The sequence below is a fragment of the Dermochelys coriacea genome, chromosome 9, assembly GCF_009764565.3.
Source record: "Dermochelys coriacea isolate rDerCor1 chromosome 9, rDerCor1.pri.v4, whole genome shotgun sequence".
Lineage (NCBI taxonomy): Eukaryota > Metazoa > Chordata > Testudines > Dermochelyidae > Dermochelys > Dermochelys coriacea.
This window is the reverse complement of record NC_050076.1, coordinates 80,775,834-80,793,305: the sequence shown is the minus strand read 5'-3', so window position 1 is coordinate 80,793,305 and position 17,472 is coordinate 80,775,834. Positions and strand designations below refer to the sequence as shown.

Here is a 17,472-nt window from a genome sequence, read left to right as displayed (position 1 = left end):
AGGCACCTAACTATCATGGATTTTAATAGTTGTTAGATACTGTGACGGGGCAAGGCCAGATGTCTATAGAAAAGTACTGGGAGATAGATATATTAGCTCTAGGCTAAACAAATCCCTGGTACCAGGATAAGGGAAATGGCAGCTGCTGCAGGTCAATTAAGACACCTGGGGCCAATTAAGAACTTTCCAGAAGGCAGGGAGAAGGCTAGGTTGATTGGGACACCTGAAGCCAATCAGGGGCTGGCTGAAACTAGTTAAAAGCCTCCCAGTTAGTGAGGTGGGAGGGCATGTCAGGAGCTGTGGGAGGAAGTTGCGCGGTTGGAGGGGCTGAGTAGTAGACACCATATCAGGCACAAGGAAGGAGGCCCTAGGTAAGGGTGATGTGGAGCTTGAGGAAGTGAGGGCTGCTGTGGGGGAAGTAGCCCAGGGAATTGTACATGTCATGTTTCTAAAAGGTCAGCTACCATAGCTGATACTATTAGGGTCCCTGGGCTGGAGCCCAGAGTAGAGGGTGGGCCCAGGCTCCCTCCCCCCCACCTTTGCCCCCTGATTAATCACTGAGGCTGGGAGACAACAGAGACTGTGCAAGGAAGGATAACTTCTCCTCACCTCCCTCGCTGGCTTATGATGAAAATGGCTCAGTAGACTGTGACCCTTGTTTATAGGGAGAGAAGGGTTACGTGCAGGGTCACAGTGAGCCTCTGAGGCTAGCGAAATCCGCCAGGAAACATGGGACCCACGGAGGCAAGGACAGAGCTTTTTCACAGTACCTAAATATCTTTGTGATTACCCAAAATGGAGTTTGGTCAACACAGCTGGTCCACTGTGAAACTTGGGGCCTTTGGAACTTTAGTGAGCACAAGTGCTCAGGCCTTGGGTTTCTATCATCTCTAAAAGACTTAGAGCTACTGTGTGGTTTCTCTCAGCACTAGATTCACTGCTGGAGGGCTATTTTAGCTAGACTGCAACTGTTTTCCCCATTGGCTTTTTTGTTCATAAACAGGACACCCCTGCTTCACCTTCATCCAATGAACCCTATATTTTTGTGAGCGAAGGTGAAGGAGGCAGGAATCAAACTATCAAAAACACAGCACACGTGTCTGGTACTTATATAGGTAAGGTTATACATGTCTAAGCCATGCATAGAGCTATCTAGCATCACTGCATTACACGATAAAGACTTCCCTCTTTGATCAACAGGAGAGCAAACCTCAGCAAACTGAGACAGAGGAGCTGATTTACTCGGTGAGCGAGATCATCTCACTACAGCATCTTTGGTTTTATTTGTTTGATAATCTAAAGAAGAGGAGCCTTACTGAACACGTTAGGCACCTCTGACAAACACTTAAACACAATACATCAAAATAGAAGTAGCAGCATCATAACACATGGCGGCGCTTTTAAAGGCGGTCTGGTGATTCTGCAGGAAAATAAAAACTTTCTTGTTAATGCCCCTTTGCTTTGGTTCTTTTGCTGCAAAGCGGAGATGAAGAGTGCTGTTTGCTTGGCAAATGTGAAGGGGATCAAGTGAAACTTCACATTCAGAGGAAGATTCACGAAGTTCCATGAGAAGGTGAAGATTCTGAGCTGGAGTTTGGCATAGCAAAATCCATAAATGTTTCCCTTCTGCTCCATTGGGGGAAGGGAGGGAGAGTCCAAAGATACCTTGAAATTGGATGCAAGATAGCTAGTTATCTAATCTACCATGCGGAAGCTCAGACCCAGCAGTTGTCTCTTCTTAGTTAAGCCTTAAACTACTACTTCTCCCTTTATATGAGATTTCTTCTGACCCCAGTGCCCACAAAGTAGGATGGATCAGAACCAGGAAAAGGCATGTAAATCAAACTCAGGGTGTTACCTGCAACTGAGCCAACACAGATGGGCAGAAGCTATTGAGGACTTGATGTCGGGATCCTAAAGCCACAAAACATTGTATCATGGTGGCAGGATGGGGTGATGGATCCAGGGATCATTGTGCTCTGGGGCAGGGCCAAGATCTTAGGTACTACCTTAGTCCACTATTGACAGCAAGTTTGTGGCGCCAGCTAATGAGACTCTTTTCCTAACCAGTAAAGAAAGAAGGTTTCTTCGGGATGGATGCAGCCATGTATGATGCATCAAAACAAACCAGGTTTATTTTTTCCCCATGTTCTCGTTCAGTACGGCTGGTCAGTAAATATCCAGGAGAACCCCACTGGAGCAAGACAGAATAGATAGTATCACAGCGAGCAGTATTATCTGCTTGAGATTTCAGTCCCAAGGAGAAAAATGTGGAGGCTATAATAACATTAGAAAGATTTTCATTTTGCTTACAGAGCCCTCTGACTTATCTGTGCAAAAACCACACAAGATAGCCTTGGCGTTCTTCCTTGGCTCACAGCTACTTCCCTCCTATGAATGGACAGCAAAAGAGAGAGGACGCAATGCTGTTACATCACAACTATTGCATTAAGAATGTTGTCTAGAAAACCTTTAATACAAGAGTCCATTTGTTTTCCCTTGCCTTGCATCTTAATTTCTCACTCCCTTTTGGGGAGGGAGGAATTCATATGATGATGATATGTAGAATTAACATGTAAACAAACCGTCTCGGCCCGCCAGCGGCTTTCCCTGGTGGGCCGTGGGCCAAAGGTTGCTGATCCCTGCCTTAGGAAATACGTTGAGGTAAGAGCAATACAAATTCTTCCCCCCTGAAGCCAACCTTTTGAAGATATGCCCTGGGGAGGGAGAGATCCTTTGTATACTTACTACCTGCCTCCGGAAACTCCAGTTCTAAGACTTCTGAACTGTATAAAAAGGGAACTGAATGTGTTATGAGTGGATATGTTGTGAGCTGAAGCTCTGATGAACTTGTAACAACAAGGATGCCCCTAGGGTGGGGTATTAAAAGATGCACTTGCCAGAGCCCAAGAGAAAGTTAGGATGAACTCTAGTAAGCTTATTAGGTCCTTTTATTGGTTTTAATATGTTTTCTCTGTAATGTTTTGTACTGTAAGAATAAAGTAGGCTTGCTTAGAACTGCATGGTAACTTATGTCTGTAGCAATTACAGTGTTATCCATCTCTGAAGAGAAAGCAAGCAGGTGTCCTAAGGCAACCTGTCCATGCTAGCAATGACAGAGTGAAGGCAATGAAACTGTCCAGTCTGGGAAAATACCAGTCAGAAGGGAGAGAGACACTTGTTTCCACTGAAGAGAGACAACACCTGGGGAGCTGGAAGCAGAGAGTGGATGCCCTGGCAGGACCACTGAGGGGGAATCCAAGTGCAGTCATAGGCACTGACTCTGTGGGTGCTCCGGGGCTGGAGCACCCATAGGGAAAAATGGTGGGTGCTGAGCACTCACTGGCAGCCCCCCATCAGCACCACCGCACCCACCAGCACCTTCTGCCCACTGGCGGGCCCTGCCAATCAGCGCCTCCTGCTCCCTCCCAGTGCCTCCCACCCACCACAATCAGCTGTTTCACAGCATGCAGGAGGCTTGGGGGCAGGGGAAGGAGTGAGAACGCGGCATGCTCGGGGGAGGGAGGGGCAAGAAGAGGTTGATGGGGCAGGGCGAGGCAGGGGTGAGGCCTTGGTGGGAAGGATGGAGATGGGGGCAGGGCCTGGGGCAGAGCCGGGTGTTGAGTACCCCCCGCACATTGGAAAGTAGGTGCCTGTGAGTGCAGTTGCCCTAAACTGTGACAGTCTTTTCTGACCTTAAATTCTCTGTCTCAAAGTCTGCTTTCTCCATTTGCATCTACTTCCTTACTATCAAAAGCTTCCAAGTCCTAAAAATTCAAAATCCTTCTAGTTACACACCTGACATTGGTCAGCTCCCCCTAGGCTTGCAGTCATCCCACATTCACAGCAGTCAGTTCTGGAAGGTCTTCTATTAATGGCATACTAGTCAGTGCAGGAGGTTGACAACAGGATATTAAAGATATTAATCAAACTGTGGAGAATAAAGTTGTCTGACAGGAATTAAGAAGTCTTCAGTGACTGCAGCTGAGTACAGACGGAGGTAGAAAGAAGATGGGCAGAGAGAGACAAAACACAAGGGGAGAAAGACAGACAGAAAAAGATGGTTTAAAACACCCCCGAAATAAATGAGTAGATCACCACCTCCTTAATAGTTTATCAATTCCAGCTACAGGTACTTATTTTTGGTCTATGGAACGTTCAGTCCCTTCTGGTGGGGGGCACTGAGAAATTGTTTAACTTTTATTAATAGATAGTTGCCTATCATACAGGGTTAGATTAACAGGCAACACCTGTGAGTTTGGGGAAGCATGAGGATTCATTAGGTGGAGCCACAGTTTGGGATATTACAGAGACACACTCCTACCTTCTGTTTGTCCCTTTGGGGTTTGTGTGGGGAAGATGAGTAGGAGGGTTGTGTAGTGTTCCTAAGAATTGTCTGATGGGGCTTTGTCCTTGCTTCTCTTGTCGACATCCTGCAGGGAACTCTCTTTTCTTTGCAGTTACTTGCTTTATGTTAGCCTTTGATATCTTGTTTATAAAAAATGGGTCATAAGAGTTTTTCTTTGCCTCATTGAGGGGATGTGAGGACCCATCTCATGCCATGACAAACAAAACTGCCCGTTTCTCAGCAACGGCTTCCAAGAGAAGATTTCAGTTTTCGTTAATAGGTCTTTCTTGTTTAGAATAATGCAACACTTAAGGACTCCCGTCCTCCAAAATGTCATTCACTCTTGACAATGGGAATGTGGACCTCAGTACAAGGGAGAATGCATCATGATGACAAAAAAGCCCATTAGGATACAAGGACCTGATTTAGTCTAACACTTTTCTGAAATGCTGTTCTCCTTGGTCAGGATGAGAACCTAACAGAATCAAATACCCAATATCTTCCACTTTGTATGAACACTGGAATGATTATACTGGAACGATTATACTGGAACTGCCCTCCCTTTGTATCATAATGCAACAGACTAATGGCCCATCCAACAGTGGCCAATGCTGGATGCTTCAGAGGAAAGTATAAATGTCCTACTGTGTCAGTATTATGCTGTGACATCAACTGGTAATCAATTTACACTATAGATTACCATGATCACTTTTTATCTTAGTGTAAAAGTAGATAGTATGAATATTATTTTTGTGCATAATACCAATTTACACATGTATGATACATATATGGACCTGTATTTTAATTAAGCAGCATGGGCCATATTAATTCTTGGCGTAGCCCCATTAGCTGCTCTGCATCAGTTACTACTTCTATAAAATGGTGATAATCATGTTTACCCAGATTTGCCAAGCACTTTGAAAGTGATGGGGAAAGAGGCCTGTAGAAGTGCAACATATTCATAAACAGAATTACAATACAGGGATAGTTATATTCATTTAACACAGAGGGGTGATGAGGGTTTGATTAATATCTGCAAAGTGCTTGGAGATCATTGGTTGGAAAGCCTTAGAGAAGTAGCATTTTCTTACTTTTCTTCAGCTCTGCCCAAACATACCGCAATCAAAGTTGTACAGCACTCCCCTTCATGTGTGCATGCATGCATACACACTATTTTTACACTTCTGCATATTCAGTTTCATAATCTGTCCTCCACAATTAACCTTTCCCACCCCCCAATTAACATTTATTATTTACAGCACCTGTAAGTGCAAGATGCTTGACAGACAAGTCATATTTTCTGTCCCAAGTGGCACATACACACAAACAACAGAGGGGGATATGTCAAAAATACAAGGCTAGGGGTAGTCAAGAATGCATACAAACATCTTGCAGTTACAATGTTACAGTATCTATAAGTAGTCACATCTGTAATTTATTTGTTTTTCTAGTGAGGGGAGGGGTGTTGGAAGTGGGGTGACATGAAAGACAGAGGTGGGAAGGTACTTCTTCCCCTTTGAAGGATATTAGTTACTATGGGCCAGGTACTGCCATCCTTCCATCTGGTAGTACTTTACTATGGGAGTAGTCAGATTGATTGATTGCAGTGGGGCTGCTTGCATATTAGGGTATGGTTCAGTGTACACAAGGATAGAAAATTTGGGTCCTATGGAAGCAGTGGTGGCAGTACTAGCTCTGTGATGTCCACAAGTGCAGCATAAAGGCGATTTATATTGTGGCCCGAAAGTCCCACACTGGTTTGGGGAAATGCAGGAATTTTCATGAAGGTTTTTGTGGCCACATACTGTATAAATACTTTTTTTTGTTTTGAAAGGGAAGCTACTGTCCGGAGTTTGTGTCTTCCTGATTTTCCTGAGCCTGCAGAGCTGGTGTGGAAATACTTGGACCTTTCCACCTTCCTTCTCCTCTACCTCTTGCCTCTTTTGATCATCACCATCACCTACACACGCCTGGCCAAGAAGCTGTGGTTGCGCAATGCCATTGGGGACATCACCACACAGCAATACATCATCCACCACAAGAACAAGAAGAAGAGCATCAAGATGCTGGTGTTGGTTGTGGTGGTCTTTGCTGTTTGCTGGTTCCCACTCAACTGTTATGTAGTGCTCATCTCCAGCCTTGGCATCAAGACCAAAAACTCCATCTATTTTGCTCTGCACTGGTTTGCCATGAGCAGCACTTGCTATAACCCCTTCATCTACTGCTGGCTGAACGAGAGCTTCCGCTCAGAGCTCAAGTCCTTACTCAGCATGTGCCAGAAGGTGCCGCAAACACAGGACAACGTGTTGCCCGCTGTGATCATGGCCTATCGAGAGGCATGGATCGAGCAAGCTGGGTACAAGCAGAGGCCTTCCTCACAGAGCATTCGCTCCACCACAAATGTGCAGACAGTCAACACAGATTTGTGAGTTGGAGAGTCAAGGTGAGTTCAAAAGGTTTGGTGGCAAAGGATTTTATTTATGAAGCATCACTCATGTCAACAGGTTGAGAGGGCAGTTTTAGTAGAGGAGCTAAGTATGCCAGGAAATGAGAGATCATGGATATTGTTGATCCAGAGGCATAACACGAAAAGGGAGATGTGATGGGCTATGCCAGGCCTTCACTGCCCCATGCTGTGGGTATCACTGGCCTGGCACCCTCCGTCTAGAAAAGCCACTCAGGCTCAGATACTAACAAGACTTGCAAAAAGAAAAGGAGTACTTGTGGCACCTTAGAGACTAACAAATTTATTAGAGCATAAGCTTTCGTGAGCTACAGCTCACTTCATCGGATGCATTAACAAGACTTGATCCTCCAGCGGCTTGAAGGGTCAGACAATGGCCAATCAGGAGCCACCAGGTGAGTTACGAAGGCTTTCCTGCTTTGTCTAGGGGAGAGTGTGAAGTGAAATGGAGACAAAGGAGGAGCTCCTTAATCTGACTCAAGACTAAACATGCCCAACTTTTTCAGTCTGTCCTTTTTTTATCATTTGTATTGCTCTCCTCTGGACTCTTCAATATGTGCACATCTTTCCTAAAGTGTGGCTCCCAGAACTGGACACAGTACTCCAGCTGAGGCCCTCACCAGGACTGAGTAGAGTGGGATAACTACCTCCTGTGTCTTATATACAATACTCCTGGTTACACCCCCCAGAATATTAGCCTTTTTCACAACTACATTGCATTGACTCATATTCCATTTGGATCCATTATAAACCCCATGTCCTTTGCAGCAGTATCACTTCCTAGCCAGTTATTCCCCATTCCTATTTGAAGTAAAATGGTGTTCAGCTCACTGCCACTGACAGATGCCTCCTCAAGGCATTGGTGACGGATTCTTCCTAAAAGTGAAGGGACCACGAGGCCCTGCCTCCTTCTCTTTCCCTGATGTCTCATCCCCCCGGCCAATCCAGAAGCCAGAACGAGGACAGGGAGCCCAGGCCGCTCCACCTGCCTAGAGTGGGGGGGGGCCCCACGAGCAACCCCCGGTCCATGTTCCCACTCCCCAGGCCTCCTGCCTAGGGCAGGCTCCCCAAAGCTGCACACGTGGCTCTTCCCCACTCTGGTTTCTGGCCTGGCCTGGGGGTGGGGACTTGGGGGCCAAAGAGCCACAGCTGGGCCATGATAAGAGCCATGCAGGCAACTGTGGGGAGCTGTAGACCCTCCAACTGCTATGGGTGGGAGCCCAGGGGGCAGGGACACAAGTTAGGGGCTGCTCTCGGCCCTCCCACCTCCCAGTTAGGTGGAGGGGCCAGGCTTCCCAGCCGAGATCTGGCTTCCAGCTTGGCCGGGGTGGGTGGGGCCTCCAGTGGAAGAGGAGGGGCAGGGGACAATGGCGAAAAGTGGGAGGGCCATGGCCCCTTCCCCCCCACCCCCATTCCAGCATCCCTACCTCAAGCTTATCCATTAACCAATTGATGCTAATACTAAACGATGGTGGTGACAGAGCGGAGTCTTGCCAAACTCTTGTGGAAACAGGAAGCTATGTCATGTATGTGCTATTGACATGAATACATTTATTATTCATACAATGCCAGAGATATCCATGTCCAATCCTGACAAGTAAAAGATTATATTCTGGTTTTTATGTCTAATGATCCCTAAGCACCTTGAAAGCTAACAGAAATGTGCATATTATAGGGTTAACTTCACCCATTACTGAGGTCCAGCCACCTTTGCGATGGAACATGGTAGCCATTTAACAGCTAATAACACCACTGCCAACAGGTTACACCAGAAAGTGAGGAAGGATCTATTTGAAGCTGCAGGGAAATTTAGGTAACCAGGATATATTAATCTGAGGCAGAATTTCACCAGGACACCAATGCAACAGCGAATTGAAGACAGGACTACGTATCAAGGACCCCTGAGCAGCTCTGGCACTGACTTGCTGTGTGACTTTGGTCATTATCTCCAATAGGGTTACACAGGTATAACTGAAGCGGACAGTTTACCCCTGCAATTAGAATTGACTTTAAAAATTTGTTGATGATGCAGGAACCAGAATGGAATCCAAGCCATGTAGGAATTTGGGCAGATGCTGGGATTTTCAGTCCCAACTCTTGTGGAAAGTGCATAGGTAGTCTCATAACTGCAAATAGTTAAACGGAATCCAGCAATAAGCTCTGGTGTCAACCTTTTAAGAAAGATGTTGAAATAATAGAAAGAACAAAATGTAGAGAAGAGCCACAATAATAAATTGAGGGCAGGAAAAAATGCTTTTCCGTGCAATTCAAGGAGTTCAATCTCTTTACTTTGACAAAAAGAAGAAGAGATGAGCTGATCAGTGTATGAGTACCTTCAGGGGAAGAAACATACTAGGTATTAAAAGGCTCTCTAAAGAAATGCAAGAGAAGGCCAGTGGGTAGAAGTTAAAACCAGTCCTACTCAAATTAAAAATAAGGCACAAATATTTAATAGAGAGGGTGATTAATTCTTGGAACAAACTACCAAAGGATGTGGAGATTCTCCATCTCTTGAAGTCTTCGCATCATGTCTGGATGCCTTTTGGGAGCTATGCTTCAGTCAAACTCAAGTTATTGGTCTCAATAATGGATGAATTTCTATGGCCTGTGCTATGCAGGAGGTCAGACTAGATGATCTAATGGCCCCTTCTGGCCTTCACATCTATGAATCCAGCTACTCTCCCAGTACAACGTTGGCTCTGCATATATAACAAGAGTAAAAGCAGACAGAACTGATTTTGGCAGCAACGTTAGCAGTGAGCAGGTCCATGGACTGTGGGTCATTATTACATAGCAACTTTTCAGAGTGGAACTGCACATTAATATTAGGTCCTAGTCTGATTTGTTATAGTTTGGGATTTTTTATAACAACATTAATTGAGTGAATGGATTTACATCAGCACTTAAGCTAGAGGCCATGAATGTTTTCTCAGGACTGTAGCATTTAACTTAAAAGTTATATGACTCTGTAGCGTTACTGAATGTTACATCATAGTCTCAGTTAAACAACCGAGTTTACAGGAGCACAGCAAGAGAGAGGATTTTATTTTTTCCTTGAAAAGATTAATCTGACTATGCTGAAGCAACCATTAGATAGAGGGAGCTAAGGACAGGGAGAGTCAGGGTGACAGAGTCAGGAAAGAAGAAAAAGATTTAAGAGCATTCAAAAAGAAGGAAAACATTTTTGCCTTTCTGACACCTAGAGGCAGCATGGTTCAGCAGTTCACTGCACCATGATTCAGGAGACTTGGTTTCTATTTCCAGTTCTGCTCGTCGGCCTCAGGCAAGGGACTTCCCCTCTTCATGACTCTGTCTGTCTTGTCTATTTAGACTCCAAGGTCTCTGGGAAGGGACTGTCCCTTGCTATTCATTTATACAGTGCCTTTGTCAATGGGGCCCAGATCTCGATTGGGACCTCTAGGCACTACCATAGTCTGTCTAAGTAGCAATAATAAATACAGACATTTTTCTCAGGGCATGTATACACTTACCTCCGGAGCGATCGATCCAACGGGTCGATTTATCGTGTCTAGTGAAGACGCGATAAATCAACCGCTGAGCTCTCTCCCGTCAACTCCAGTACTCCACTGGAGCGAGAGGCGCAGGCAGAGTCGATGGGGGAGCGTCAGCAGTCGACTTACCGCAGTGTCTTCACTGCGGTAAGTAGATCTAAGTACGTCGACTTCAGCTACGTTATTCATGTAGCTGAAGTTGCATAACTTAGATCGATCCCCCCCAGTGTAGACCAGGCCTCAGTGTAGGCAGGGATTAAGGGTAAATTTTTTTTATTTGTGCTGCATACAAATACTTGCCTGCCCAAGGCAATTAAGCTCTGTTCCCGAGTCCCTAGGCTCAGAGGAATACGTTGTTCTCAGAGAGATATGCTTTTCTTATGTGAACGTCAGTGAAATAAGAATTATTCCAAGAAATACTAAGACATTTCAAAACTTCATTAAGGATTCATTTAGCAGACAACAGAGTAGGAAGACAAGCTGCAGTAAACTAAGTGTCTCACAGCAGGAAACTTAGGTTAGCAAATACCAATTCGCTTCTGTTAACTACTGAGAATAGGTTATTGAAGTTTTTATTCAAGGAGGGGGAAGAGAAGTGCATTAAACTGAAGACTGGCAAACATCGCATTTTACCTAGTATCAATAATGTGGGAATTATATTGTACCAGGCCAAAAAGTCCAAATCAATCTGAACTACAGCATCCTCCATGGACATAGCCTTAGCCAGTAATGTATTATAACCACAGAGGAGGTAGTATGGTCCAGTGGCTAGACAGGGTACATCCCTGAAAGTCAGATGACCTGAGTTTTAATCCAAGCTCTGCCATTGCCCTGTTTCTTGACTTTGGAACTGGAATGTGATAGAGAGCAATCCCCGCAATAAACAAGAGAGATAACAACCTCTAATAAACGAGCTTTAAATTTTTACCAGCATCAAAGTTGAGCTCATGGCTTGAAAATATATGGTGGGTCATATGCATCCAGTGAGTATATCAGAAATATTTTTTAAAGGCAATTCTTTTTGGAAGGAGAAGCTCTCCCTTTAGATTGGGGAAGGGTAGGGGACAGAATGAAATATACTGGTAGAAGAGAGGGACAATGCTAACCAAAGACAGATACATAGAATATCTGGAGAGGGCTCAGTTTTCCTGACACTAGTTCATTCTCCAAACCCAGGGACTTTTCTCCTTTTGATTCTTATCTATTTTAACCTCTAACCATAGAACAAAAAAGTTATCTTTCTAGCTCTGAAATCACACCCTGCAAAACCTATTGTTTGAATCGACTAGCTTGGAGCCTTCAGAGGTCAAAAATAATTTGACCAATTTGACAATGTAATCAGCAAAGGAAATTGCTCTAGTGAAGGATAAGCTATGGTAATGGGTGGTTTAAAACTGAAGATGGGGAAAGTAGATGAGGATTCTTCAGGTAATGGAGTGGAAGAGTAAAGCCAGAACTAGAAAACTGATTCCCCCCCCTTAAGTATTTGACCTAAAGCTTTTCTAAGGCCCCCAAACTCTGTAAATGTCCTCTGCTGTCCAGGGAATCCTTTTCCAGTAGCTGACCCATATCATAATCCTCTGGTTGGGAATATATTTTATCAAAGGCCTTGAGACTGTTTAATTCAGCTGATAGTGACAGGGCTCAACATCTGTCTCTTGTTCAATGTTCTTTAAAATGGCAGTTCATCCTTGTTCTCCTTCTTAGTAAGTCTGCCTGCTGTAGACTCTTAATAAACAGCCTACAAGATTGTATCAGTGAAGTGCCCGGGTTTCGAGTGCAATCTGCTAAATTATAAATTCCGAATGAGAGTTTCATTAGGAAGGGTTATTAAAAAAGGAGGGTATGGCAGATAGAGGGTGAAGCAGATAATGTTTTTATATTAGCAAAGATAGTTTTATTTGTTTTAAACTCTCAGAATAAAAGTTCACAGGATGGCCCAACTGCCTGGCTGTGTACAAAATCGATCACACCACAAACTGATCACCTCGCTGATCACAATGCAAAGTCATATGAAAACAAAATGGAAGAATATTTTCCCAACATGTCAACAGGCAAAGGGAGGGGCTTTTGCCATATGCTACAGCAGTAAAATTAGAAGGAACATCTATAATTTCTCTCAAGTGTGACCTGAAAGAACTCCTTGGAAGGCAAGGTCTAAGATCACTGGATCCCAGCGGACAACATTGTTTGTACACCACAGAGTCATAGAATTCAAGGCCAAAAGGGACCAGCACATCATGTAGTCCGATCTCCTGTTTATCACAGGCCACCAACACTGCCCAGCACCTGCATGCTAAATCCAAAACAGAAATTAAACCAAGGTATTAAAGCCTTCAGGAGACAAAACCATTATGTTCCACAAACAGAGAATAGGAGGGATTGAGGTGCACCATGCCTACAAATAAAGCACAGAATATTCCTTCTGATATGGACACAGCGCTAACTGAATGATAAAAATACCAGTTAATGAATATTTTTGTTAATCCAGACAACAAGTTTGGGTTCACTGTGATTCATGAGGTCCTGTTATTACCACAAATATTCAGATGGCCACCACGTGAAAACATTCACATATCCTGAACATTTTGCTGATTTTAACACAGGATTATTCTTCTGAAAATTCATACCTGACAAATATGCTCATTATTTGTCATTCTTTAGTGCCTTGCTTCAAAAATTTACAGTCCTCCATCATGGCACAGAAACAAAGATCGTGTGACTTAGAATACAGATTAATCTAAGCAAACGTGTCACAAACAACTGTGACAGGATTCCAAGGGTGCATCCTGGGACTGTAGGACTGCAGTACCCCCTTAACTCTCTCCAGCCTGGGCTGTCTCTCACAATGCCTTGCTAGTGACCAGCAGCAAACCCCTCCAGGCGCTGTGATCACTCAGCACATCCGCATGTGGAGCCCCACCCCCAGCTAGATGGCATGAATGCTCCCAGAGCCACTCATGAATCACACAGAGAAAGGCACCAGCCAAATCCCCCCAGCTCTCTTGTCCTAGTCTCTGGGGATCTAATATCTGGACGATTCCCCAACTCACAGCATATTTTAGTGACAACCATACACCACATTCTCATAACTTCATGTGGATTAATGATATACATATTTAGATGGAACAGTGGGTTTCAGCAGATCATAACCTTTCCCATGATACCTTACATGGCATGCTTTATATGCAATATCACAGTTATATACAAATAATGAATATGGGGGCTATAGGGCACTCCCCTGGGGTGTAGAGTATCACAACAGCCAAAAGTCAAGGGGAGTTGAGATTTTAACTACCTGTTGTGGCATTACAACAGGCTTAGAGATTCCAAGGCCAGAAGGCATCATTAAGATCATCTAGTCTGGTTTCCTGTATACCAGAGGCCATTGAATTTCCCCAAAATAATTTTTAAAGCATCTCTTATACAAAAATATTTGAAAATTTGAAAATCTTTGAAAATCTCCCCAATGCCAATTAATATATGACTATTAAATATGTTCAGATACCCTCTAAAATAACCCACCAAGATGCGCATCCGCCTCAAGTGGGTCACCTTGGTATCTGAGCACCTTGTTGTAACCGTTGTCATTTCTTTCCCCACCCCCTCTACAGTTTGTTATCCCCACTGATCACATTATATCTATTATGAGATCTAACTTCTTTGGAGCAGGGATCATCGCTTTCTATATGTTCTGTAAAAGTTCCTATCGTGCTTTGGGGTATTATAAAATAATCATAGCAACAACACTAATATTAACAGGTTTCAGAGTAGCAGCCGTGTTAGTCTGTATTCGCAAAAAAGAAAAGGAGTACTTGTGGCTCAAGTACTTATGCTTATGCTTAAATAAATTTATGACTCTCTGATTTGCCACAAGTACTCCTTTTCTTTTTTGCAAACACTAATATTGACATCTTTCATATGAAATATAGAACTGGGGATCTGACTAGTTGTGGTTCTTAAAAGAACGCCCATATGAGCACTCTTTGCAGGCAATGGGGTGTTGGCCTCAGTCCTCTGATCAAATTCAAATTCCCATGTTTATGTTGCGCCTGCCCTAAAAGTCCTTCTTGTAGTTAAATACAGAAGTTATTCTTCACTACTCTTGCTTAACACTATTAGGCCATATTGCTGGCATAGAATGGCTTCTGTGGTCCACCCAGAAATATCTTCCATTTCAGTGAGTAATCCTTACACAGAGTCAGTAAAGTGACTTGGAATCCTTCCAGCTGAAAAGATTCTATGGGAATGCAAGTTATTCTATTATCACTGTCAGCTGCATGGGTATTGGAAGACATTTGATGCCTCTTCTAAATTTATTTTCTTGCCCCCTTTTGGTATTCCTTACTCTTTTTGAATTGCTTCATGTTTACTTTTGAAGGAATAACATATCCCTCCTCATACGAGTGGGTTGTCTGCTTTGTTTCCCTCTGGTTTGCCAGCTCTCTGCCATTACACTTGGCCACCTCTTCCCTGGATCTGTTGCCAAGAGCAGCTCTTCTTTCATTGCTGAGATTGCTTCCCTAGATGAGCATATGTTAATCACTGGCTCTGTTAAATCATGATATTTACTTTGCTGTCTGTAACAGTAATTATTGATGCCTGGATGAGATTCGGAACTCAACAGGCTTTCCCCATTGCCAGAGGCTTCTGTGTCACTTGAAGGTGTTCCCATTAATATAGCAAATAAAGAAGACACCGATAGCAGCAGTTCTCTCACATTTAAGTTAATGATAGAATGTGTGATAGAAAAAGGGTATGCTGGCTGGTTTGACTGGCAAAGTCAGAGTGGCAAGAAATTATATCTACAGTAAACTCAACTGCATGGCACTAGACTTATAATAATTTGTGTCCTTTTTATTGGTCTAAAGTTCTAAAAAATACATGGAATCTGCCCTTGCTAGAACACAGACTAAGGCCTGAATCCACGAAGTACTTAAAACACATGCCTAACATTTAAGCATATGACTTCGGAGGGACTAATCATGTGCTTAAAGTACTTACTTTACTGAATTGGGGTCTTAAGCAACTTTGTATCAAAAATCAAGATGCTCTACTGTTTAACCCAAAAGTGAATCTCTAAGGCAAGGATTGTCATTTACTGTGTTTGTCCGACACATAGCAGAATGGGGCTCCAAACTGGCTGGGCTGTAGGCGTTACTATATATAAATGTTTCATAATAACAATAATAATCTCCTTTTACTGTTGGTAGCAGTCTGGATATTTTCTTTCAGACTTCCAGTGACTAGAGATGGGGGTGCTGTGGCATTACAACAGGCTTAGAGATTCCAAGGCCAGAAGGCATCATTAAGATCATCTAGTCTGGTTTCCTGTATACCAGAGGCCATTGAATTTCCCCAAAATAATTTTTAAAGCATCTCTTATACAAAAATATTTAAGCTTGATTTTAAAATGGTCAGTGATGGAGACTCCACCATGACCGGTGGTAAGTTGTTCCAATGGTTAAATACCCTCATTGTTAAAAGTCTGAGTTTGTCTAGCTTCAACATCCAGCCATTGGATCATGTTATACCTCTCTTTGCTAGATTGAAGAGCCCATTATTAAATATTTGTTCCCCTAGACTAATCAAGACATCCATTAACCTTCTCTTTGTTAAGTTAAATAGATTGAGCTCTCTGAGTCTATCCCTGTAAGGCAAGTATTCTAATCCTTCAATCATTCTTGTGACTCTTCTTTGAACTCTCTTCAATTTGTCAACATCCTTCTTTAAGTTTGGACACCAGAACAGGACACTGTATTCCAGAAGCCATCACACTAGTGCCAAATACAGGATTCCTCTGTTTATGCATCCATGGATCGCATTAGTCCTTTTAGCCACAGTGTCGACCTGGGAGCCCATGGTCAGCTGATTATCCACATGATGTCCAAATTTATTTGACAATCGCTGTTTCTCAGGATAGAGTCCTGGATAGTTATTTCAGGTGGGGAAGATGGAGAGACAAATCCAAGAAATTTCTCTGATCATGATTGCCATTCACTTGGTGTTGGGTGCCCAGTTTTGGCCAAGTACAAGTGACCTTCTTGGCCAAGGGACAGAGCTTCTTTCTAGGTGATACAGTGCAGTAGGGCATAGACATTGAGGGAAGTAGGCAGCTTTGTAACATAGGTATCAGGCTTTTCAAATGGAGTTTTGGGGTGGCAGAGAGAGGCGTTCGAGGAAATTTGTGTATTCCGGACCTTTTCATGCTCTGTAGTTATAGTTCTGAGTTCTGTACCTTTGACACTTCTCAGTAATAAATCATCTAGGCAAATGGGTGATTTGGTGAATTAGTCATTGGCAAGCATACCCCAGAACCTCCCCTCCTGTATCACTAGTTTCACTAGAAGGCAAGCGTGTCACATTGTAGGTTTGGTGAACTGTCTGTTCCAGGGAAAATTTTGGAGCACAGACTGATGTGAGTCAATATGTGAGGATTCAGGAGAGATGTATCTAATGACCAATTAACAGCATGGATTTATTAACACTAGCTCAAGCCAAATGAATCTAATGGCCTTCAGCATAATTACTGATGAAATAGATAATGGGGAATGTACCGCAGAGGATATTTGAATTTCAGAAATGCATCGTTATATGGTCGCACTACATAGCAAACAAAGACGCAGGAAAAATGCCAGCTAGATAAAGATAACTCACCATGAATTAGAAATTAGCTGATGAAGGAGAAACAATATTGTCATTAATTGTAGCCCTTCGAATGTGAAACAGTACCAAAGGCCTGATTCAAAGCCCACTGATGTCAATGGAAAGATTTTCATTGATTTCAGTAGGCTTTGACTCAAGTCCCGAGTATCACAGGGGTCACTATAGGAAACCACACTGAATTTTTCATTAATGATCTAGAAGAAGGTGTAAATGTAACCGTAATTAGAGTTGCTCCCACCAAGATCAAAGGAGGGGAAGCAACAGACAAGCAGCTCAGAAGCAAACTGCAAAGATTGAAACAGTGATTTTGGCCCTTTGCAAACAAATAAATAGGACCCCTTTGCAGCAGAGAGTGAAGTGAAAACTTTTCTCTCAAGTCAGGACAACTTGCTCTACAGTTCACTGGCTGAAAGGTAACATGTCTGCTTCCTTCACATCATATATTTAAAGACACACACGTAATTTCATCAGGTAAGCAACAT

The 17,472-nt window shown here is 43.4% G+C and overlaps 1 protein-coding gene across 1 annotated transcript in view; it reads left to right on the top strand.

Annotated features, from left to right (window-relative positions):
• Positions 1 to 17,472, top strand: part of LOC119861543 (probable G-protein coupled receptor 83) — a 44,184-nt gene that overhangs the window by 10,468 nt on the left and 16,244 nt on the right. Inside the window, exon 5 of the mRNA XM_038416791.2 lies at positions 6,183 to 6,791. Coding sequence (XP_038272719.1) covers positions 6,183 to 6,777 — 595 coding nt within the window. The 3' untranslated portion in view covers positions 6,778 to 6,791. The remainder of the gene's footprint in view (positions 1 to 6,182; positions 6,792 to 17,472) is intronic.